Raw genomic sequence first — 26142 nt, forward strand, 5'->3', positions numbered from 1 at the left:
AAGTCCTTCCATCCTTTAATGTACTCTTCACGGAACTTCAGCTTTCAAAGCACTTCCGGTTCTGTCTCACCTAATTCAACCCTGTGAAGTTCATGGGGTGAGATTCCATAGATGGGGAGGACAGCGGGTGCCCAGGAGGCTGAGTGCCTTGCTAGGAGTCAGACGGGTAGTCTGTGGAAAAGCACCAGACCATGAACCCTCTGCCTCCCAAGGCCTTCTGGACAGTGGACAGAGAAGGCGGGTGGCAGGAGAAAAGAAGTGGAAACGAAAATAGAGACCTGAAGAGAGGTGGCGGGTTAAAAGGGGCAAGGAAAGTGCAGAAGAAGGCAGACATTGAGGGGTGGAGATAAGGCAGTGGAAAGGGTGGGGGACTGCTTCCAAGGAGAATGAGCTTAGACAGCATATCTGGGGCTGTTGGTGAATCTCATTCCATCAATGGCAAAACTAGAGCAGAGAGGAGGTGGTTTGCCCGGAGATGTCCAGCACTTTGCCAGGTGGACACTAGAACGTGAATCCAAGTCTCCTGATCCCAGTCCTGGGATCTTCCTTCGGTTGGTCACAGGGAAGACGGGCCAGTGGGCAGAGAGACGAGTGAGGGCCTGAGGCAGGCAGGATCAGAGTCGCAAGAGGCGTGGACGGAAAGCTCTGCCTAAGGCTGGTAGTGCCCGGGTGGCCAAGGGCCAACCATTTTCAAGGGGCGCACATCTTCCACAGCTTCCGGCTCGAAGGCGGCGTGGGAAACGCCCCCATCCCCACCACGCCCCCAGTATTCGGGGACTTTCGGAACCTCCTGAGAGATGGTCAGGGGATTTTGGAAACATCATGGCAGGAATCAAACGGCCGATATTTCTGAACGACTGCAATTTCCTAAGAAACATTCAGAAACATTGGAGATGAAAATGGTTAGGAAGAAGGCGAAATCTGCCGAGGGGCATTCGTGAATTTCCGAAGCTTCTCGAGGAGCATTCGGGACCTCTCGGTTCTTTGCGATCTATTCGAGAGTCAAGTCCCTGGTAGATCCGTTCGTCGCCTAACTCCTAAGGGCGACTTGGGCAGACAGTCCCCCGACAATTTTCGTAAGTGTTAGGGATCGGCCCGAGAGTGGTGCCCTCTAGCGGCGGAAATTGTCACCATTCCCGCCTCCAGGTTGGGCCGGCACGCGCAGACGCAGTTGCGCGCCGGCGGCTGTTCAGACCGGATGTGGTTGCTGCTGAGGTCATTTCCGGCGGGTGACGGTGCGGACGGGTCAGAAGCGTAGAGGCGGCTGCAAAATGGCGGCGCCTGAGGAGCGGGATCTAACACAGGAGCAGACAGAGAAGCTGCTGCAGTTTCAGGTAGCAGCGAGTACTCGGTGAAGCGAATGCCACCGCGGGCTAGGGAGTTGGTCCCTAGAGGAGCCCAGAACCCTGCTCAGATTGGGCCCGAGATTCTTCTCAGACCAGCAGGCGGCCTCCTCCCCCCCCAGGCGCCAGTTGCCCTGCTTGCTGCCCCCGGCGCCCGAGCCTCTGTCGGTCCCCAGCCTTCCAGGAATGGCTGCGGGCAGACCCGCTCCCCCTCTCTCCCCTCAAGAGGGTCAGCTTCCCGGGTTCCCCTTAGCGGCGCCCGTCCTCAGCCATCCTTTTTCCAGCCTGGTTACCGGTTGGACCCTCTCCGCCAACGACTGTGGATCTACTGGGATGCTTAATCCCCACCGTGGAGTTGACTTCGTTTCGGGTCTCTGGAAGGCCTCCTCCCAGCTTCCCATGCCATTTCCACAAACGTTTACTGAGGGCCTCTTGGGTGCCAGGCCCTGTGTTGGGCGCTCTGGTGGCAGTGGGGTGAGGATTAGCCCCCGCCCTAAAGATGTGGGAGGACACCTCGTAATGAAACAGTGCATGAGAAATGTCATCAGTGCCGTCTGACGGGGTTTATTACCCCGGGCTTATTCCTGGGCTCACGTTCTTGACTCTGCTTGAGGAGGGTGGGAAACTTGGCTGGAATCTGCCTCCTTTTAGTGGATGTTTGGGTTAAGAACTTTGGACACTATGCACTTTATCCCTGAGCTGGAGAATCTGGTTGGAGGAGACTTAGGTAACCTTGACTCTGTGTTACCCTGATGGGTACCAGTTTCTTTATTTCTAGAATACGTATCTTAAAAGTGTTTATCCCCTAAGGATGTTGTGGAGATCAAAATGAGTTTATGGATGTCTAAAGGGCTTTGTAAACAGTAAATTGCTCTTAAACGTATTGCAACTATTAATCATTATTTAACTTAGGATAGAATTAAAGTTAGTGGTATGCTTATTTCCTAATATAAAATATGCTAAATATTCATTAATTACACAATATTTACCAAAAACCTTAGTGCTCAGGCAATAACAACAAATGGATAGAATACCATTTATTGAGTATGGTGTTGTAAGTACTTTCCTGAAACACTTAATATACATTATTGTATTTAATGCAACCCTATGAGAGTCATACTGTTACAATCCCTATTTTAGAGATGAGGGATATGAGGTTTAAGAAGTAACATGCTTAGGTTACACAGCTAGTAAGTTGTGATGTCAGATTTAAAACCAGGTCCATCTTTCCAGAACCCTTCCTGAGCTCTTGACGTGTGTGCTGTACAACCCATGTAAGTAGCAGTGTACACCTGAAAGTGGAATGCAAATGCTCTAATATTGTATTTTTTTTCTCTTTGCAAGCGCTCACTTTTCTGTGATTTCCTTGATTTCACTGCAGTTAATTTTGAAGTGTTTTCTCTTAAATCAAGCAGTGGGTTGGAAGTGTATAAATTGGAAAATACTGTCATAGAAGTAGTTGACATTTGTTTGGAGTTTTGAGTAGAGAAATTGATGACACAGCACATTAGAATTAAAATGAATAAAGAGCAGATAACTAGCTTCTACTTCCTTACAGACTACTAATTTCAGAGTGTTGTTTAACTCTGGCAGATCATTTTATCCCTTACAACTCTTGAGGGATAAGCCCCCATGTTGTTTAAAGTGTAATGAGGTGAGGTGAACCATAAGTCGTGAAGTACTTAGTCTGGTCCTGGAAGAACATGAATATGTGGTAGCATTTCTGAGATAAAGTGCATAGGAATCTCTGTTTTTGTCTTCATTGGCTGTCTCTATCAGTAAGAGAGGTGAGTAGCAGGTTAAAGTTGTATTAAGATTGCTTTATGAAATTGGATTTAATAAGACAAATACATTTTACATTTGTGTATTCTTTAAGCAGTTGCTTGGGTCAGGTTCATCATCCAGATTACCATTAACATCCTCTGAAATTTACTAGGTGTCAAGCGTTATACGAGGTATTTGATGTACATTAACTCTTTTAAACCTTTTTGTAACACTGTAAGGTGTTAACCCCAATTCAGTTTATTAATGAAGAAACAGGTTCTGCGAGGTCAAATAACTTGCTCAGGTGGTAAGTGGCAGAGATTTAGAAATCCATACCCATAACCATCTTGCTTATAACCTAATGGAAAAGCCAGACACATACATAAATAATGAGTATTCTGCAGTATATTAGTGCTCATGGTGTAATATACATAGTAGTATAAACAAAGTGCTGTGGAAATTTAGGAAATGATAGTATTGATGAGGATGGAGGGGGAAAGAAGGATGGCTCAGTAGTTACCATTAAGTTTCTACCGTGCCTTAGGTATGGTGCTAGATAGTTTAGAACCATTATGCTTAATCCTCACAATAGCCTTGTAAAAGTGCCACAGGTGATATGCCTCCTCCTAGGTAAGGAAACAGGTCTAGTAAAGTATTTGCTCCAGATCATTAAGCTCTTAAGTAGTGGGGATGAAATTAGAATTAGAAATCTAGTGGATCTGGATCTGAACTTAAAAGCTGGACCCTTTCCACTGTACTTTGCTGCTTTGAAGGAGGAATGGAATAACAGGTGGTGGGCAGGAGTATGTTCAAAGCTGAGGCATGGATATGAAATAATGTAGAATGTGTTTGTTGTGATGGATTTAGAGAATTGGAAGATGAAAATAACACTGGAAAGGTAAATTACAGCCAGATTTTGGAGGCCTGTGCTCAATGGTTTAAACTTAAATCTGTAGGCTTGAAGAGCCATCAAAGATTTTTTCAACTAGAGAGTGAAATAACACTAGGTTTCAGCTTTGCTTCACTAACAGTATGGAGCATGTGCTTGGAATCTCCACAGGGGTTAGGACAGAACAGGATGACACTGCTAGGAGTCAGTTTTCAATAAGTTGCTTCATTTGATATATCGAAATTAGCAAAAGTGAAATATTTTGGAAATCTCAGGTTTCCTCTATTTCACTTTTTTTGTGACATATGATTTGATTGGAACTCCTTAGGTTATATTTAGCAGGCTTCTAAGTCTGTTTGATGTCTTTTAAGATTCTTCTAGTTACTTTCTCCTGTTTATTTTACAAGCAGTTGAATATGAATAACTAATGCCATATTTATTTTAGGCTTTCCCCATTTTCTTTAAATGGGAAGTAATGAGTTTTAAGAGGAGCTAATACAAATATGGGGAAGGTCAGTTGTATTGAAGTCCATGTTTCCAAATTTCCAGGTATAGCCGATTCCCCTGGTGTCTTGGTTTACTGCCTCTAGGTTGCTGTTTGAACACCTGGAGAAGGATGACATGGATAAAGAGAGAAGCAACTAAAGGAGCTATACATGGCCAATAGAGGAAGAAACAGTCCTTTTCTGCTTGTACAGCAGTATGAAATTTTGAGATTCGAAGGTGTTTTTGTTTTTGACATTGTTTAAACACTTATTGAGCATTTACTTTATCGAAAGTGCTCTAGATCCATTGTATCTTTAAGTCCTCCCAGTAAACATGGTGTAGGTTCTGGTATTGTTGAGTAAACTAGGATCAGGAGATAATTTACCTAAGGTCAGTGATGAGCTTAGATTTGAATCCAGAACTCTGGATTCTCTTTCTTACTACCTAGCACTGCCGCTCTGGCCCTAGGTTTTGATTTGTTTTCAACAACAGGTAGGTGAGTAGGGCCAATAGAAACAGTATGGGACACTTTGAAAAAAGAGAACACAGCAAAGGAAGTCCAAAAGTGTGATTCTAATCCTGGACATCATCACTAATGTTAATTCTCTTAATCTTCTCTACGTGAAGATGGACTTTTTAAGGAGAAGGGAAGAAGAATCCCCCAAAGTGGGAATGAACAAGGAGGACCGTTCTCTCCCTTCCATACCCACAGGTATGAGAGAGAAAATGGGAGAGAGGGCTTCAGGGGGAGTATCTTCAGGGAATAGCCAAGTTTCAGTTAGACCATGAAGATGAAGGAAGTGTTCCGGAAGTTAAGGATCCTAGGGGATACTGCTGACATAGCAGGGCTTTTAATTCTAAACAGAATCCTAAAAATGTGGTGTTACTGGGTCAAAACAATGTACGTTGTAAATTTTAATAGCTACTGCTAGACTGCTTTCCAGGGAGTTTTGGCAGCTCACACTCTCACCAAGAGGATGTGAGACGACCAGTTTCCCCACATCCTTGCCAGCACTGGATGGTGTCTTTTCAGTTTTTGTTAATCTGATTAAATTTTCAGAGTCCTTGTTTTAATTTGCATTTCTAGTCGTAGTGGTGTTTGTAGTTTTTGATTTTGTTTTGCAGTCAGTTGAGTTTGAACAGCTAATGCAAACACTTGTTTTAAGCTATTTCAAATGGGAAAGAGTAGGGACATAAGAGTGACGGATTGGCTTTGCAGGTGTCCCATGGTATTATGGAAGGTTTGTTTTCTGTTTGCAGAATAAAAAGTGCTGATTTTAAGATTGAATTCCGTTCTATAAACTCCTGATTATGGATGAGATTGAGCTCCTTTTGGCTACTTATGGTTAGTTATTGTATAAATTCCCTGTTTATCCTTTGTTCATTTTCTATTGGATTATTTGACATTTTCTTATCAGTTTGTACGAGTTCTTTATGTATACTGGTCATGTATAGCAAATATTTTCTTTCGTGACATTTATCTTTGATCATTAATCTCTTCACTTACCCTTATTTAAAATTATGTCATCAAATTGGCATTTTTTTCGTTCTGGCTTTTGGATTTTCTGTTTTGTCTAAGAATGCCTTCTACTTAATGACATTATACATATGTTCTCTTTTGTTTTCTTCAAAATATTTTATAGATTTCTTGTTAAAATCAGATCTTTACTCCATGTGGAATTAATTTTTTGTATGTATGAGATGAGAACCCAAACTTGCTTTTTTCCAGGAAAGACTATAGTTTAGCTGAATAGTCAATCCCTCCCCCAACTGATTTGAGTAGTCCTCTTTATCATAGTGTACTCTGTTTTCGATAACCTATTTGCTAGTGGCATTACTGAATTAATAATAATAGCTTTCTACCAAATTTTACTGATAATACCTGATAGGACAGGACTCCTTCCCTATTCTTTTTTTTAATTATTGGTAATTCTTACAAGTTCTTTCATGTACATTTAAAAATCATTTTGTGAGCCACTATGGAGAACAGTATGGACGTTCCTTAAAAAACTAAAAATAGAACTACCATACGACCCAGCAATCCCACTACTGGGCGTATACCCTGAGAAAACCATAATTCAGAAGAGTCATGTACCACAATGTTCATTGCAGCTCTATTTACAATAGCCAGGACATGGAAGCAACCTAAGTGTCCGTCGACAGATGAATGGATAAAGAAGATGTGGCACATATATACAACGGAATATTACTCAGCCATAAAAAGAAACGAAATTGAGTTATTTATAGTGAGGTGGATGGATCTAGAGTCTGTCATACAGAGTGAAGTAAGTCAGAAAGAGAAAAACAAATACCGTATGCTAACACATATATATGGAATCTAAAAAACCCAAAATGGTTCTGAAGAACCTAGGGGCAGGACAGGAATAAAGATGCAGATGTAGAGAATGGACTTGAGGACACGGGGAAGGGGAAGCTGAGATGAAGTGAGAGAGTGGCAAGGACATATCACTACCAAATGTAAAATAATAGTTAGTGGGAAGTAGCCACATAGCACAGGGAGATCAGCTCAGTGCTTTGTGACCACCTACAGGGGTGGGATAGGGCAGGTGGGAGGGAGGGAGACGCCAGAGGGAAGAGCTATGGGGATATATGTATATGTGTAGCTGATTCACTTTGTTCTAAAGCAGAAACTAACACACCATTGTAAAGCAGTTATATTCCAATAAAGATGTTTAGGGCTTCCCTGGTGGCGCAGTGGTTGAGAGTCCGCCTGCTGATGCAGGGGACACGGGTTCGTGCCCCGGTCCGGGAAGATCCCACATGCCGCAGAGCAGCTAGGCCCGTGAGCCATGGCCGCTGAGCCTGTGCTCCGCAACGGGGGAGGCCACAACAGTGAGAGGCCCGCGTATCGCAAAAAAAAAAAAAAAAGATGTTTAAAAAAAATCATTTTGTGCAGCCGTGGAATTATTGGAATTGCTTAAAATAATAATTTGGGACTGGTTGAAATTCAGGCACATGTACATTTCTTTATTCAGATGTCACATGTCCTTTAAAATATTTTTTTTAACTTTCCTCTAGTTTTTGGATATTCCTTATTACACTTATTCCTAGGTATTTTGTAGTTTTGGTCACCCTGTGAATGGGATATCTCTTTATTTCTAAATGGTTACTAATAAAAATGCTGTTGCATTTTGTACATTTATCTTGATTTTTTTGATCTTCTATCGAATTTCTTATCATGTTTTCTGATCATTACTAATTTTCTAGTTTTGTCTCTTGGGCTCTTTTTTTTTAATAACAATTTTATTGTGATATAATTGTCGTATCTTAAATTAACCCTTTTAAAGTGTGCAGTTCAGTGGTTTTTAGTGTATTTACAAAGTTGTGCAACCATTACCACTATTTACTTCCAGAGCATTTTCATCACCTCAAAAAGAAACCCATTAGCAGTCACTCTCCATTCTTCTCTCCTTCTAACCCCTGGCAACCACTAATCTATATTCTGTCTCCATAGATTTTGCCAATTCTGGGCATTTGGTATAAATGGAAGCATACACTGTACAGCCTTTTGTGCCTGGCTTCTTGCACTTAGCATAATGTTTTCAAGGTTCATCCATATTGTAGCCTATATCAGTACTTCATTCCTTTTTATGGCCAATAATGTTTCATTGTGTGGATAAACCACATTTTGTTTATCCATTTTATCAGTTGATGGCCATTTTTATTGTTTCAATTTTTCAGCTATTAATATTGATGCTGCTATGAATATTTGTATACCAATTTTTTTTGGACATATTTTCAGTTCTCCTAGGAGTAGAATTGCTGGGTCACATGGTACCTCTGTTTAACTTTTTGAGAAATTGCCAAACAGTTTTTCCAATGCAATTATACCATTTTCCCTACCAGTAGTATGCGAAGGTTCCAGTTTCTCCACATCTGCACTAACATTTGTTAATCATCCATCTTTGAAACCATCCTAGTAAGCGTGAGGTATTAATCTCGTTTAATCTCGTTTTGATTTGCATTTCCCTAATGACTGAAAAGATGGTTGAGCATCTTTTCATATGCTTATTGGCCATTTGTGTGTCTTCTTTTGGAGATACAAAAATCAAATCTTTTGCCCATTTTTTAAAAATTGAAGTGTAGTTAACTTACAATGTTGTGTTTCAGGTGTATAGCAAAATGATCCAGTTATATTTTTTTCAGATATTTTTCCATTATAGGTTATTACAAGGTACTGAATATAGTTCCCTTTGTTTCACAGTAAATCCTTGTTGCTTATCTATTTTATGTATGGTAGTTTGTATCTTTTAATCCCATACTTCTAATTTATCCCTCCCCTTTCTTCTTTTCCCCTTTGGTAACCATAAGTTTGTTTTCTATGTCTGTGAATCCGTTTCTGTTTTGTATATAGATTCATTTGTACTATTTTTTTAGATTCCACATATGTGATATCATATAATATTTGTCTTTCGCTGTCTCACTTCATTTAGTATGATATTCTCTAGGTCCATGTTGCTGCAAATGGCAATATATCATTCTTTTTTATGGCTGAGTACTATTCCATTTTGTGTGTGTATGTGTGTGTATATACACACTACATCTTTTTTTTTTAACTGAAGCATAGTTGGTATACAATATTATATAAGCTACAGGTATACAATGTAGTGGTTTGCAAGTTTTAAAGGTTATACTCCAATTATAGTTATTATAAAATGTTGGCTATATTCCCCATGTTGTACAATATATCCTTGTAGCTTATTTTACACATAGTTGTTTGTACCTCTTAATCCCCTGTCCATATATCACTCCTTCCCCCTTCTCCCCACTGGTAACCACTAGTTTGTTCTCTATATTGGAGAGTCTGCTTCTTTTTTGTTATATTCACTAGTTTATAGTATTTTTTAGATTCTACATATAAGTGATATCATACAGTATTTGTCTTTCTCTGTCTGACTTATTTAACTTAGCATAATACCTTCCAAGTCCATCAGTGTTGCCGCAAGTGGCAAAAACTTCACCCTTTTTTATAGCCGAGTAGTATTCCATTGTGTATATATACCACATCTTCTTTATCCATTCATCTGTTGATGGACACTTAGGTTGCTTCCATATAATGGCAATTGTAAATAATGCTGCTGTGAACATTGGGGTGTATGTATCTTTTCAAATTGGTGTGGGTTTTTGTGTTTTTGGATATATACCCACCAGGAGTGGAATTGCTGGGTCGTATGGTAGTTCTATTTTTAGTTTTTTGAGAAACCTCCATACTGTTTTCCACAGTGGCTGCACCAATTTACTTTCCCACCAACAGTGTATAAGGTTTCTCTTTTCTCTACATCCTCTCCAACATTTGTTATTTGTGTTCTTTTTGATAATAGCCCTTCTGACAGGTGTGAGGTGATGCCTCACTGTGGTTTTGATTTGCATTTCTCTAATAACTAGTGATGTTTGAACACCTTTTCATGTGCCTGTTGCCATCTGTGTGTCTTCTTTGGAGAAATGTCTATTTTGGTCTTCTGCCCTTTTTTAAAATAAATTTATTTATGGCTGGCTGGCTGGCTGGTTGGCTGTGTCGGATCTTAGTTGCAGCACATGGTATCTTTATTGTGGCACACGGACTCTTTGTTGTGTCACGTGGATTTCTCTCTAGTTGTGGTGTGTGGGTTTTCTCTCTCTAGTTGTGGCGCCCAGGCTCCAGGGCACGTGGGCTCTGTAGTTGTGGCATGTGGACCCCAGAGCGCACGGGCTCTGTAGTTTGCGGCACGGGGGCTCTCTAGTTGAGGTGTACGAGCTCAGTAGTTGTGGTGTGCAGGCTTAGTTGTCCCGTGGCATGTGGGATCTTATTTCCCCGACCAGGGATCGAACCCGTGTCCCCTGCATTGGAAGGTGGATTCTTTGCCACTGGACCACCGGGGAAGTCCCGGCCCATTTTTTGATTGGGTTGTTTGTTTTTTTTGATATTGAGTTGTATCAGATGTTCATATATTTTGGATGTTAACCCCTTGTCAGTCACATCATTTGCAAATATTTTCTACCATTCTACCATTCCGTTGTCTTTTCGTTTTTTTGATGGTTTCTTTTGCTGTGCAAAAGCCTTTAAGTTTGATTAGGTCCCATTTGTTTATTTTTGTGTTTATTTCTTTTGCCTTGGGAGACTGATCTAAGAAAACATTGCTATGATTTATGTTCGAGTATGTTTTGCCTATGTTCTCTTTTAGGAGTTTTATGGCATCATGTGTCATATGTAGGTCTTTAAACTATTTTTATTTTTGTGTATGGTGTGAGGGAGTGTTCTAATTTCATTGTAGCTGTCCAGCTTTCCCAACACCACTTGTTGAAGAGACTGTCTTTTCCCCATTGTATATTCTTGCCTCCTTTGTCATTGATTAATTGACTATAGGTGTGTGGGTTTATTTTTGTCCTTTGCCCATGTTTTACTTGGGCTATTTGTCTTTTGTTGTTGGGTTGTTAAGAGTTCTTTATATATTCTGAATATAAGTCCTTTATCAGATATATCATTGGCAAAAATATTCTCCCATTCTGTGGGTTGTCTTTTCACTTAATCGTGTCTTTTGAAGTTTTTTAATTTCATGAAGTCCAGTTTAATGTTTTATCTTTTGTTGCCTGTGCTTTGGTCATGTCTTAGAAACCATGGTCTAATCCAGGGTTACAAAGATTTACACCTGTTTTCTTTTAAGACTTTTGTAGTTCTGGTTCTTACACATAAGGTCTGATCCATTTTTAGTTAATGGATATGAGGTGGGGGTCCAACTTCATTCATTTGGTTGTGGATATCCAGTATTCCCAACACCATTTCTTGTAAAGATTATTCTTTCCCTATTGAATAACCTTGAAACCCTTGTTTAAGATCAGTTGACCATAACTAAAGGTTTATTTCTGGATTCATTTCTGTTCCATTGATCTGTGTCTACCCTTATCTGTATCTACACTGCCTTGATTATTGCAGTTGTGTAATAAGTGTGATCAGGAAGTATGAGTCCTCCAACTTTGTTCTTTTTCAAAAGTGTTTTGGCTATTCTGGATCCCTTTCATTACCAAATAAATTTTGGGATCACCTTGTCAATTTCTGCAAAAAAAGGCAGCTGGGTCTTTGATAGGGATTGCTGTTACTCTAGATCAGTATGGGGAGCATTGCCATCTTAACAATATTAAGTCTGTCAATCCATGAATATGAGAAGTCTTTCCATTTATTTAAGTCATCTTTAGTTTCTCTCGATGTTTTGTAGTTTTCTGTATACAAATCTTGCACTTCTTTTATTAAGTTTATTCTTTTTGAAGGTACTGGGAAAGGAAATGTTTTCTTAATTTTATTTTCAGGTCGTTCATTACTACCATATAGAACTATAACTGATTCTTGTATATTGATCTCATATCGTACAACTTGGTTGAACTCTATTAGTTCTCTATTAGTTTTTTTGTAAATTTCTTAGTTTTTTCTATATACAAGATTATGTCACATGTGAATAGATAGTTTTATTTCTTTTTTTTCCTTCTTGCTTAGTTTTAGTATAATGTTGAATAAAAATGGCAAGAGTAAATATCTTTGTCTTGTTCCTGATCTTAGGAGGAAATCATCAGTCTTTGACCATTATTATGTTAGCTGCGAGTGTTTCTTAGATCAGGGTGACAAAGTTCCCTTCTATTCCCAGTTAGGTTTTTATCCTGAAAGGGTGTCTTGGGTTCTTAAAAGGGTTATATGAGACAACGCAAGTAAAGTACCTGATAAATACTAGGGCTCTATCAAAAAAAGGGGCAGTTTTGGAGAATGTTCAATTGTACACATGTTTTGTTACATTTCTCTTTATTTTTCCAGGGAATATTTAATAAAGGGTAGAACTGAAAATTTGCAAAACTGTCCTCCTTTTTTAAAACTGGAGTTAGAAGATAAGAAACACTTATCAAGTAGCCTAATGTATACTCGAAGGAGTGCAAGTCCTCTTCAAAAAGGATACATATAGAAAATATTTTATATACAGAAGACTTGTCTGATATTTTTAAAATTTACAGAATTAACCCTGTGATTTGGGAATTTAAAGTGTTGACAGTTAAACTTTGTAAAGATTTTTCACTTGAAAATTCAAATTTAGCTTAGTTTTAGTATCCTTAGATACATTTTCCACAAGATTAGCATTAGTTTTTGCCTAACCTTTTCATACAAAATGATGACATTCTGACGCTGTCAGCCCTTCTTTATTTGTTAATAGGGATAAAGATACATGTTCCCTCCCCTGTTTAGTTACACCGAGTTATAGTGTATATAATAAAGGCAGGATAAACATTTGATCCTTTCAATTATTTATTAGTTTTTAAATAATGAGTTGATTCCTAGCATCCTATGAAGTAACCATTGAGATTTTTTAAATTTTTATTTATTTATTTATTTATTTTTGGCTGTGTTGGGTCTTCGTTGCTGCACATGGACTTTCTCTAGTTGCGGCAAGAGGGGGCTACTCTTTGTTGCGGTGCGCAGGCTTCTCATTGTGGTGGCTTCTCTTGTTGCGGAGCACAGGCTCTAGGCACGCAGGCTTCAGTAGTTGTGGCACGTGGGCTCTAGAGTGAAGGCTCAGTAGTTGTGGCGCACGGGCTTAGTTGCTCTGCGGCATGTGGGATCTTCCCGGCCCAGGGCTCGAACCCATTTCCCCTACATTGGCGGGTGGATTCTTAAGCACTGCGCCACCAGGGAAGTCCCACTGAGATTTTTTTTTTTAACATCTTTATTGGAGTATAATTGCTTTACAGTGGTGTGTTAGTTTCTACTTTATAACAAAGTGAATCAGCTATACATATACATATATCTCCATATCTCCTCCCTAACCCACCCCTCTAGGTGGTCACAAAGCACTGAGCTGATCTCCGTTTGTTATGCGGCTGCTTCCCACTAGCTATCTGTTTCACATTTGGTAGTATATATAAGTCCATGCCACTCTCTCACTTCGTCCCAGCGTACCCTTCCCACTCCCCATGTCCTCAAGTCCATTCTCTACGTCTGCGTCTTTATTCCTGTCCTGCCCCTAGGTTCTTCAGAACCTTTTATTTTTTTTTAGTTTCCATATATATGTGTTAGCATACGGTATTTGTTTTTCTCTTTCTGACTTACTTCACTCTGTATGACAGACTCTAGGTTCATCCACCTCACTACAAATAACTCAATTTTGTTTCTTTGTATGGCTGAGTGATATTCTGTTGTATATATGTGCCACATCTTCTTTATCCATTCATCTGTCGACGGACACTTAGGTTGCTTCCATGTCCTGGCTATTGTAAATAGAGCTGCAATGAACATTGTGGCACATGACTCTTTCTGAATTATGGTTTTCTCAGGGTATATGCCCAGTAGTGGGATTGCTGGGTCGTATGGTAGTTCTATTTTTAGTTTTTTAAGGAACCTCCATACTGTTCTCCATAGTGGCTGTATCAATTTACACTCCCACCAACAGTACAAAAGGGTTCCCTTTTCTCCACACCCTCTCCAGCATTTACTGTTTGTAGATTTTTTGATAATGGCCATTCTGACTGGTATGAGGTGATACCTCATTGTAGTTTTGATTTGCATTTCTCTAATGATTCGTGATGTTGAGCATTCTTTCATGTGTTTGTTGGCAGTCTGTATATCTTCTCTGGAGAAATGTCTGTTTAGGTCTTCTGCCCATTTATGGGTTGGGTTCTTTGTTTTTTTGATATTGAGCTGCATGAGCTGCTTGTAAATTTTGGACATGAATCCTTTGTCAGCTGCTTCCTTTGCAAATATTTTCTCCCATTCTGAGGGTTGTCTTTTCGTCTTATTTATGGTTTCCTTTGCTGTGCAAAAGCTTTTAAGTTTCATTAGGTTCATTAGGTCATTTGTTTACCACTGAGATTTTTAAAATTTGAATTGTAGAGTTTTAAAATTTGCAGTGAACTCATGGATGTAAATATATTTAACGTATTACATTTCATTGCCGTTGTGCTTATTAAGGCTTAGGTTGTGCCATCTTTGACAATTGTGAGTCTATTCATTTATTTATTTATTTATTTGCGTACGTGGGCCTCTCACCGTTGTGGCCTCTCCTGTTGCGGAGCACAGGCTCCGGACGCGCAGGCTCAGAGGCCATGGCTCACGGGCCCAGCCGCTCCGCAGCATGTGGGATCTTCCTGGACCGGGGCACGAACCCGTGTCCCCTGCATCAGCAGGCGGACTCTCAACCACTGCACCACCAGGGAAGCCCTGTGAGTCTATTTAGATTGGCTCCTGATGAGTTTTATTTTTTAGGAAATCCTAGTATTTACATAATTTTATTTTTTCAGAGTCACAGAAAAGATTTACCGTTTGAATTTGTAATTTGGAAGAGGCTTGTATTATTTTTCCTGAAGACTTTTATCATATTGTCATGGCCCCAGTAGTCCTTGATAGGTTTTTAGCTTTTTGACGTTGTAAGATGTTTGACTCATCTTGTGCATTTTCTAGAATCAGGTGTTTCTCCAGGAAACCTTGTTACTTTTTGGTAAGAAATTATATTTAGATGCCACAGGTCTGGTAGCTATGAGTGCTCATCGCTGTTGGGTTGGTCTAGAACTTTTTAGTTAACAGAAGTAGGAAATACATATAATATGTAGTACAGACACACACATATGTTTGTATTTATTTAATTCATGATAAAACAATTTGATATTTCCAATTCAAATTCAGGACTGCCAATTCAAATTCAGCCCTACATTTTACCTCTCTTCTTTCTCCATACCCAAAAAATTGGTTCTTAATGAGATTAACATGATTATTCATTTGCCTTATCACATAATCAACACTTTGTCTCAAAATAATAATACCCTTACTAGTAACAACAATTTGATTGTTTAAAACAATTTAAGCCCTTTTATTGCAGAATGTATAGTCAGTTTACTGTGTTTTAAAGTCATGTGGGATAATTTCATTTTGGATAGTTATGCTACCAACTCTACACTTGATTTTTGCTTCTGATGTTTAGAAATTGTTGCTGCTGCTTTTTCTAAATTTTGTTTTATAAAACAGCTGCAGGATTCCAAAGTCAAATCTACATGTAACAATATATTTAGAGAACTCTAACTTCTGTTATTCTCTCTTATACCCTGTTCCCTGCCTTCCCCTGCAGAGAAGTTTAGAATTAAAACAAAAACAAAAACCTTTCTTTTAAAAAATCTAAGTAATAAGTGTATATATTTGTGGACCCCTCCCTTTTAAAAAAGATAAATGGTGATGTATATTACACACTTTTCTCCAACTGTCTTTTATACTTATTATCTCCTGGTGATCACTGCATAGCAGTATAGGGATTTATTTCTCTTAAGTATTTACAGCTGTATAATACTCTATTGTATGGACATACCGTAATTTAGATTGATGGATGTTTAGGTTATTTCTCATCTTTTGCTGTAATAAATAATAGAGCAATAAGTAGCCTTGTGTACCAACATTTTATTTTTTGCTAGTGTGTCTTTGGGATAGATTCGTAGAAAGATTTCTGGGTCAAAGGATTAAATGCTTATATATATGTATACGAATCTGTAGTGTTGCTAGATATTGCCAAATTTTCCTACATGAGGATTGTACCATTTTGTATTCCCACTAACAATGTATGGGCCCCTGGCAACCTCACCAACAGAGTGTGTTGTCAAATTCAGTATAGTGTTTTTTTTTTTTTTTTTGCCGTACGCGGGCCTCTCACTGCTGTGGCCTCTCCCGTTGTGGAGCACAGGCTCCAGACGCGCAGGCTCAGCGGCCATGGCTTACGGGCCCAGCCGCTCCGCTGCATGTGGGATCTTCCCAGACCGGGGCACGAACCCGTGTCCCCTGCATCGGCAGGCGGACTCTCAACCACTGCGCCACCAGGGAAGTCCCAGTATAGTTTTAATTTACTTTTTCCTTATGAGTGAGGTTGATCAACTTTTCATATATATAAGGGCCATTTGAGTTTATTTTTCTATGAATCGTCCACTTTTTCTTACCCACTTTTGTAGCAAGTTATCCTTTTTCTTCTGGGTTTTTTGGGTTTTTTTTGGGGGGGGTTGTCATTTTGTTTGTTTGTTTTTTGGGTTTTTTGGCCGCGCTGCACGGCATGCGGGATCCCAGTCCCCGACCAGGGGATCGAACCCATGCCCCCCTGAGAGTGGAAGTGTGGAACCCCAACCACTGGACTGCCAGGGAAGTCCCATCCTTTTTCTTCTGTATTTAAAAAAAATCTTTATATATTAGGATTTTTTTTTTTTTTTTTCTGTACGCGGGCCTGTCACTGTTGTGGCCTCTCCCATTGCGGAGCACAGGTTCCGGACGCGCAGGCTCAGCGGCCATGGCTCACGGGCCTAGCCGCTCCGCGGCATGTGGGATCTTCCCGGACCAGGGCACGAACCCGTTTCCCCTGAATCGGCAGGCGGACTCTCAACCACTGCGCCACCAGGGAAGCCCTCAAAAGAACTTTATAATCAGCTTCTCAAAATTGAAATTTTATTAAATTTATAAAATGAATTTGAGGGGATGTGATTGACATCTTTATGCTGTTGAATCTTCTTATTCAAGAACACAGTTATTGTCCTCTCAGAAGCTTTTTGACAGACTGATTCAGTAGTGCTTGCTAGGCTTCGTTTGTTACATTTTTATGTAACAATCACAGGCATTTATGATCAAGTTGGTTCAAGTTTTGGGTTATTTCTTCAGAATGGGCTGGGCATCCCTGTTTGTTTTTGCACTCCTTTAAGTGTTTCAAGGAATAACATCTGTGTAATTGGCAGAGTAGTATAAAAGAATATCTGTATTACAGATATTCTTCTAGAAGCATATCTTCGAGGTGGATATTGATAAGGATTAATTCTGCCAATTTTCTTTTGGGCCAGTTGAGGGTCATTTGACATATTTAGGAAATCTTAGTGGCTATTTCTCCATATTATATTTTTCCTTAAAATGAATAGCAAAAAACAGTAACGTAATAAAATTGAAGATTTGATGTTAAATGCTTCCTCTGTGTTCGTGTGTTTTTAAACTACCGTTTGGTGAGAGTGCCAGAAATGATAAATAGCAAAATCACTATGAGCACTGAGGTGCCTCTTGGCTTTGGATTTTCCCACCAAGGAAATTTTGAAAATGTTTTCATTTTCCTGGTATAAATTTAGAAGAGAAAATATTTTCATGCTAAGTATCTGGGGAATTTTTTTTCAGTATGTATGCATGTGTATATGTATTAGTGTTTATAAATTCCTGTTGGAGTTAAATAAGTGAAACCAAAAAATCCACTACCCTCAATTAACCCTCCACTCTATCTGCATTGCCTCTACCCTAGTTTACACTTCATTTCCCCTTTGGAATATTTCAGTAACTGTACCACTGCCCCTAATTTCAAGTCTCTGTCCTCTTCAATTCAGCCGTCTTACTCTTTCCAGAATAATCTTTCTAGCAAAGATTTGATTGTGTCACTAAGATTTTTCATTTGCTTTGCATTGATTAAAGCAGCATGAAATCTTTGCATCTTATGATCTGACCCATATTTCACTGTCCAACTCCATAATTCTACCCTTTCCATTTCTATTCCAGTGATATTTTTCAGTTCCCTTAACATGGCATTCTTTATCATTGCCTCTGTGCCTCCATGCATACTCCTCTGTTGCCCTGAAACACCTCCTTCTGCTAGTTTTCAGCTCAGAACTCTGATACCATCCTGAGTTCCCTGGAAGACTTGGATTTGTTTATTACTGGTGTATAGTTTATTTATTTACATGTCTTTTTTTTTTTTTTGGCTGCATTGGGTCTTCATTGCTGCACGCGGGCTTTCTCTAGTTGTGGCAAGCGGGGGCTGCTTTTCATTGCGCTGTGCAGGCTTCTCATTGCAGTGGCTTTTCTTGTTGGAAGCACGGGCTCTAGGCGCGCAGGCTTCAGTAGTTGTGGCACGTGGGCTCAATAGCTGTGGCTCACAGGCTGCAGAGCACAGGCTCAGTAGTTGTGGCATATGGGCTTAATTGCTCTGCGGCATGTGGGATCTTCCCGGCCTAGGGCTCGAACCCGTGTCCCCTGCATTGGCAGGCAGATTTCTTAACCACTGCGCCACCAGAGAAGTCCCTATTTACATGTCTTTTTACTCCACAAAATTATTGGGGATCAGGACTGTGATTTCTTTGTGGTGCTTGCTGCATGATGCTCAATTAATATTTGTTGAGTGAATTTAATAACTCACCAGAAATCTCACTTAACCAGAGGGGTTTTGTTTTAGTTGTTGTTGTTCTTGATGTTGTTTCTCTTTCTTTGTTAAAGCAGTTGCAGCAGCTTTAAGTATCCCATTTTTAGGAGGAAGGGAAAAGCAAAAATTCGAGTTAGCCACATTCTCATCTTTGCAGTATGATGTAGGGGAAAGAGCTCCATATTAGGAATTGCACCATTTGAGATCTTGACAGTTAATTAATCCCTCTAGGCCTCAGTTTCCATATCTGCAAAATGACTCTGATATTTCTAACTTTACAGGGTTGTTTTAAGAGTGGATAAGAAAGCACATACTACAGTGCTTGACTCATAGATGTTTAATAAATAATTGAATCTAAATCATGGAGCATTTTATAATGCCAAGTTTTGAGGCTGAAAAGTATAATTAAATTTAAAAGTAAATTGTTAACATTTTGTCACTTGACATTAGATTATACATATATGGATACATGTATATATGTATGTATATATACATACATATATACATACACAAATCTCATGCATGTCAAGTTTTGGAAGTGTAATTTCACGCTATTTTGAAACATATACAGTGGCAGATACTGTTGGCCTCGAGGGTGGGGAGGGAACAGGGAAGGCCAGATTCTCAGATGACATTTTGGAAGACTAGTAAAGTTTGGTGCCTTTGTAATGTTTCTCATAAAGAAGAAAGCAATAACACCTTTATGTCTTCCTAAACAACTTTTCTGCTTGATTCTGAGTAGCTGAGTCACATTAGGAAAGGTTGAATAAGGCCAAAGTGGTTTTTGTTTGTTTTTTAGTGGAATTAAGTGTGTTAAATGAAAGAATAGATACTGAAATAGGAACTTAGTGAGAAGTAATTTATTTGATTCCCAGAAAACAATCTGATTGTAGTACTTTAGAACCTTTTAATCAAGTTCAAGTTCATCTCACAACACACTACAAATGTCTTTTTCCCCCAATTTTTAAAATGTGGCAGAATACACATAAAAGTTACCATCTTAACCTTTTTTTTTTTTTTTTGTGGTACGCGGGCCTCTCACTGTTGTGGCCTCTCCCGTTGTGGAGCACAGGCTCCGGACACGCAGGCTCAGCGGCCATGGTTCACGGGCCCAGCTGCTCCGCGGCACGTGGGATCCTCCTGGACCAGGGCACGAACCCGTGTCCCCTGCATTGGCAGGCGGACTCTCAACCACTGCGCCACCAGGGAAGCCCCTTAACCATTTTTTAAGCATATAATTTAGTGATAACTAATACATTCGTAATGCTGTGCAACCATCATTATCATTCATCTCCATAACTCTTTTCATCTTGTAAAACTGAAACTATACCCATTAGACAATAACTCCCCATTTCCCCCTCCTCCAGCCCCTGGCAGCCACCGTTCTACTGTCTTTCTCTATGATTTTGAGTACTCTAAATACATCATTTAAGTGGAACCATACAGTATTTGTCTTTTTGTGACTGGCTTGTTTTTCTTAGCATAATTTTCTCAAAGTTCATCCGTGTTGTAGGATATTGCAGAATTTTCTCCTTTTTGAAGGCCGAATAATATTCCATTGTATGTGTATATCACATTTTGCTTATTCCACTCATTTGTTGACAGACACTGAGTTGTTTCCCATCTTAGCTACTGTGGATAATAATGCTGCTCTGAACATGGGTGTACATACACAGAAGTGGAATTGCTGTGTCATATAGTAGTTCTATTTTTGATTTATTGATGCACTGCACACTGTTTTCCACAATCGTACCAGTTTACATTTCCACCAGTGTTGCACAAGGGTTCCAATTTCTCCACATCCTGGCCAGCACTTTTCATTTCCTGTTTTTTCAATAGTAGCTGTCCTAACAGGTGTTAAATGGTAGCTTATAGTTTTGATTTGCATTTCCCTAATGATTAGTGATGTTGAACATCTTTTTATATGTTTATTGGTTATTCGTATATCTTCTTTGGAGAAATGTCTATTCAAGTCCTTTGCCCAATCAAGTTGTTTATTTTTCTGTTGTTTTAAGAGTTCTCTATATTCTGGATATTAATCCCTTATCAGATATACAGTTTGCAAATATATTCTCCCATTCTGTGGGTTGACTTCTTACTCTGGGTAGTGTCTTTTGTTGTACAAATTTTAAAAATTTTCATGAAGTCTAGTTTGTCTCTCTTCTTTTGTTGCCTGTGCCTTTGGTGTCACATTCAAGAAATCATTGCCAAATCCAGTGTCAGGAAGTTTTTAGCTTATGTTTTCTCCTAAGAGTTTTATAATTTTAGGTTTTACATTTGGGTCATGGATCCATTTTGAGTTAATTTTTGTATATGGTATTAGGTAAATGAGTAGGAAAAACACACTCCTCCTATGTTTCTCCTTTTCTCTGAATAGACATGTACGTTTTCCACACATCAAGCAATTCTTTTTTTTTTTTTCAAGTTCTCATCATTTATTGATAAAGCATAATAGTCCATGGCATTAGAGTCTAAGGAGCATTCTATGCAATTCATGGTGAGTTACAGGACGAATAAGGCAATATTTTACTCTTCAAGTTATAGTCATGGAATTAACCTGACTTTCCTTGGAGCGTAGGACTTCTGCTGGGAGGAAATGATGCAGTGTGAAGTAGTGGAACGTGTACTGTTTTTCTTTTTTAACATCTTTATTGGAGTATAACTGCTTACAATATTGTGTTAGTTTCTGCCAAGCAGTTCTCCTAGATTCAATTCAGTTCAGTTCTGACACTGTGTACCTGAAGTTAGCATCAGATCCCACAAGTTAAGAGTTCAGTCCCACAAGACTGCCCCCACTTCAGATGCCAATCACAAGTCCCAGATGCCACCTGAACTTCTGACTGACCAGCTGTATATTGGGGTTCACATGACCCCCTCCTTGGGTTTGATAATTTGCTAGAGTGGTTCACAGAACTCAGGAATACACTTTCGTTTACTGGTTTATTACAAAGGATATAATAAAGGATACAGAAAAACAGCCAGGTAAAGAGATATCTAGGGCAAGGTCCAGAAGGGTCCCAAGTGCAGGGGAGCTTCTATCCCAGCGGAGTTGGGATGCACCACCCTCCTGGCATGTAGATGGCTTCACCAACTCAGAAGCTCTCTGAATCTTATACTATTGGGATATTTACGGAGGCTTTATTGCCTAGGCATGATTGATTTAAATTCCATTTTCAGACCCTCTCCCCTCTTTGGAGATTGGGAGGTGGGGCTGAAAATTTGAAGCTTCTAATCATGGTTTGTTCTGTCTGATGGCCAGTCCCTATCCAGGAGCCCACCAGGAGTCACCTCATTAGAACAAAATACAATGATATCATCCAGGAAATTCCAAGGGATTTAGGATCTCTGTCAGGAACCAGGATCAGAGAACAAATATTAGAACAAAAGATGCTCCTAGTGCTCTTATCACGTAGGAAATTATAAGGGTTTTGAGAGCTTTGAGTCAGGAACTGGGGTCAAAAACTAAATGTTAGAACAAAAGAATCTCCTGGTACCCCTATCTGCAAGGGTTTTAGGAGCTCTATGTCAGAAACTGGGGGCAAAGACCAGTATATATATTTCACAGCAAAGATCCAGCTTTGGCATGTGGATATCTAGTTTTCCAGCACCATTTGTTGAAAAGACTGGTCTTTCCCCATTGAATGGTCTTGACACCTTTGTCAAAAATCATTTTACCATATATGCAAGAGTTTATTTCTGGACTCTATTCCATTCCATTGGCCTATATGTCTGTCTTTGTGTCCGTACCACATTGTTTTGATTATCTTTGTGTCAGTACCACATTGTTTTGATTACTGTAACTTTATAGTAAGTTTTGAAATCAGGAGGTGTGAGTCCTCTAGCTTTGTTCTTTTTCAAGATTGTTTTGGCTCTTCGGGTCCCTTGAGATTCCATATGAGTTTTAAGGTTGGTTTTTCTATTTCTGCAAAAAAAAAAAAAAAGGCATTGGGATTTTGATAGGGACTGCTCTGAATCTGTAGCTCACTTTGGGTTTTTAACAGTATTGTCTTCCAATCCACGAACACTGGGTGTCTTTCCATTTATGTAGGTCTTTAATTTCTTTCAGCAGTGTTTTGTAGTTTTCATTGTACAAGTCTTTCACCTCCTCAGTTAATTCACAGTATTCTTTTTGATGCCATTGTAAATGGAATTGTTTTCTTACTTTCATTTTTAGAGTGTTCATTGTTAGTGTAAAGAAATGCAACTGAAACTTGTGTGTTGACTTTGTATCCTGCTACTTTGTTGAATTCATTTATTAGTTCTAACAGGGATGGGGGGCGGTCTTTAGAGTTTTCTACATATAAGAAGTTATGTCTCAATTGATTTTAATAGATAGCTATCATACAAAGTAGCTTCTCAAACCACAATGAAATTAAGGTAGAAATTAATAACAAAAGTAAAACTGGAAGATTCACAAATGTATGTAAACAACACACTCTTAAATAACCAATGGATCAAAGAAGTAATCACAAGGAAAATTAGAAAATATGTAGAGATAAATGAAAACACAACACGCCAAAACTTACGGGATGCAGCAAGAAATGCTTGGGGAGTGGTGGGGGCATTGGTAGCTATTAAACACAAATGTTAAAAAACACAAAAGATCTTAAATAAAATAAAAAAAAATAATAAAAGGGTCTTCCCTGGTGGTCCAGTGGTTAAGACTCCGTGCTTCCCGTGCAGGGGGCACAGGTTTGATCCCTGGTCGGGGAACTAAGATCCCGCATGCCACGTGGTGTGGACAAAAAATAAAAAAAAATTTTTAAACACAAAAGATCTTAAATCAACAACCTAACTGTATAACTTAAGGGACTAGAAGGAAAAGAACAAACTAAACTCAGAGCTAGCAGAAGGAAGGTAATATAAGGAACAGAGCCTAGGTAAACAACACAGAGAATAGAAAAATCAATGAAACCAAAAAATCGGTTCTTTGAAATCAACAAAATTGACAAACCTTTAGCTAGGTGGACTAAGAAAAAGAAAAGATTCAGATTACTAAACAGAAATGAAAATGGAGACATTATTACCAATTCTACAGAAGAAAAAAATGATTAGAAGAGAGTACTGTGAACAATTGTATGCCAAAAAATTAGATAACCTAGATGAGATAGACAAATTCCTAGAAATACAAAACCTACCAAGACTAAATCACAAAGAAATAGAAAATCTGAATAGACCTATAACCAGTAAGGAGATTGAATCCATAATCAAAAATCTCCCAACAAAGAAATGCCTTGAACCTGATGGCTTCACTGGTGAATTCTACCAAACAAATTTAAAGAACTAATTCCAGTCCTTCTCCAACTTTTTTAAAACACTGAAAAGGAGGGAACACTTTCTAACTCATTCTTTGAAGCCAGCATTACCGCCATACCCAGATGCCGCTAAAAAACTACAGACCAATATCCCTTATAAACATTAATGCAAAAATCCTTGACCAAATACTAGCAAACTGAATTCAGCAGCATATTAAAAGGATTATACACCATAACCAAGTGGGATTTATCTCTGGAATGCCAAGAATGCTTCAACATATGAAATTCTATCCGTGTAATATTCCACATTAAATAATGAAGGGAAAAAATCCACATGGTCATCTTAGTTGATGTACAGATGTCTTCCTTGTCCACATGAACTAAGTACAGTTTCATTATAACATTCTCATTTTTAATGTTTCCTTCATGTTTCTTAAAAATAATAAATTGAGCATTCTATACTTAATCTTTACAACCCAGTGGGTTAATTAGTATTTTAATTTCCATTTTACCAATAAGGAAACAACCTTGTGACTTCCCTGGTGGCGCAATGGTTAAGAATCCGCCTGCCAATGCAGGGGACACGGGTTCAATCCCTGGTCCAGGAAGATCCCACATGCCACGGAGCAACTAAGCCCATGCACCACAACTACTGAGCCCACGCTCTAGAGCCCGCGAGCCACAACTACTGAGCCTGCGTGTCACAACTGCTGAAGCCCACGCACCTAGAGCCCATGCTCCTCAACAAGAATAGCCACCGCAATGAGAAGCCCGCGCACCACAATGAAGAGTAGCCCCTGCTTGCCGCAACTAGAGAAAGCCCCTGCACAGCGACAAAGACCCAACACAGCCAAAAATAAATTAAAAAAAAAAAAAAAGAAACTGAACCTCAGAAAGATGCCTAAGTTCACCCAGCTAGTAGAATTAGAATGAAGGATTATTCAAGATTCTGGTGTCTTCTAAATTTCCAACAAAGCTCCACCACTTATTCCACCTACTCTTAATTGCTTGGATAAGACCTTCCTTTAGGTGAAGTTAAATTTTTTTTTTCTTTTTAACTAAAGGCAGGACTTTTCAAAGCCTTTAAAAGATGTATTGGGAATTTCCAGAAAGGGGATTTGATAAGCAGCATTTTCCAGTCTTATCTGACACCAAACTCAAAAGAACAAAACTTAATTGTTGACTCTGGGTATAAAGGTGAAAAATTTTATGTACATCTATGAGCTGTTTCTTAGCTACCAGTAGGTACAGTGATGATAGAAGAGACTGGGAATAAGAAGACTGGACAATTCTGCCACCCTCATGCTCTGTGACTTGGGAAAGCTTGTTCACTTTGCTAAGCCTCAGTTTCCTTTTATGCAAAATGAGGGGTTGTAATATTGTCCTCAATTTATCTTTACTCTTTAATGTGAAAATTGGAAAAATTCCAGATGTTTTATTCTCAGTTGAACGAAAATTTTGTTGAAATTTTCCAAATTGAGAATTTATTGAAAACTTCTTGTTTTCTAAGATGAATTAGTTAAATAATGGGAGACAGTATAGCATAGGAGACAACTTGGACTTTGGACATAGTTATTCTAGGTTTCAGTCTTGGCTCCACCACTTATCATTATTCTTAAACGAGGATATTCTTACACAAAGTATATAACCTCTTGAATCCTTGGGTTTCTCGGTGAAAATGAGGGCTTTATTACTTACATTGCCTATTACATAGTAATAGGTGCTTAGGAAATGGAAGCCGCTGGTATTTAATTTGGTAAATCAGTAATTAAATGTGAATAATAAAGATCTGAGTGTAAGAGCTTTAGTTACAGATTAGAGCCGAGGTGTGATCACTTCACTTCCTTAAAGGACTTCAAATTCCATTTCTCCTGCCACTACTAGTGAGAGCATACTGCTTATTGCATAAAGCAAAGCTATCTGTGTTGCAGGAAAGAGAGAACAAAGATCTCTGCTTTTTCCCAAGTTTCTCTCTGGGAATAACTGAAAACAAGTTAAAATATGCATCCTCAACAAGCTAGAGCCAACAAGCCAAGTGGAATTTAGAGAGTACTTAGATTTCAACTCAACCTCCTGCAGTGTTTGTTAGTATAATAAACAGATGAGGTGTGGAAAGAAACACTTCTTAGGAAAGCTCTCTAGTGATTACTGTAGAGTGATTAACTCTAGTTACCCAATCCCTATCCAAATAGTCGAATGAGACATCTGGTTACAACACTGTACGTCTGTTGTTTGTGGTACCTTCC

The 26142-nt window shown here is 39.1% G+C and overlaps 1 protein-coding gene across 4 annotated transcripts in view; it reads left to right on the plus strand.

Annotated features, from left to right (window-relative positions):
- The first annotated feature begins 1207 nt into the window (after window positions 1-1207).
- The window catches only part of FAF2 (Fas associated factor family member 2), a 57108-nt gene continuing 32173 nt past the window's right edge, over window positions 1208-26142 (plus strand). For 2 of the 4 annotated variants that reach the window (XM_019942847.3, XM_019942850.3), the window contains exon 1: window positions 1208-1334. In XM_019942847.3, coding sequence (XP_019798406.1) covers window positions 1272-1334 — 63 coding nt within the window. In that variant the 5' untranslated portion in view covers window positions 1208-1271. Of the gene's footprint in view, window positions 1335-2576; window positions 2618-26142 lie in introns of all 4 variants that reach the window. The other 2 variants (XM_019942849.3, XM_019942848.3) reach the window with 2 other exon arrangements.

This window comes from Tursiops truncatus, chromosome 3 (genome assembly GCF_011762595.2).
Source record: "Tursiops truncatus isolate mTurTru1 chromosome 3, mTurTru1.mat.Y, whole genome shotgun sequence".
In the NCBI taxonomy this organism is placed as follows: Eukaryota; Metazoa; Chordata; class Mammalia; order Artiodactyla; family Delphinidae; genus Tursiops; species Tursiops truncatus.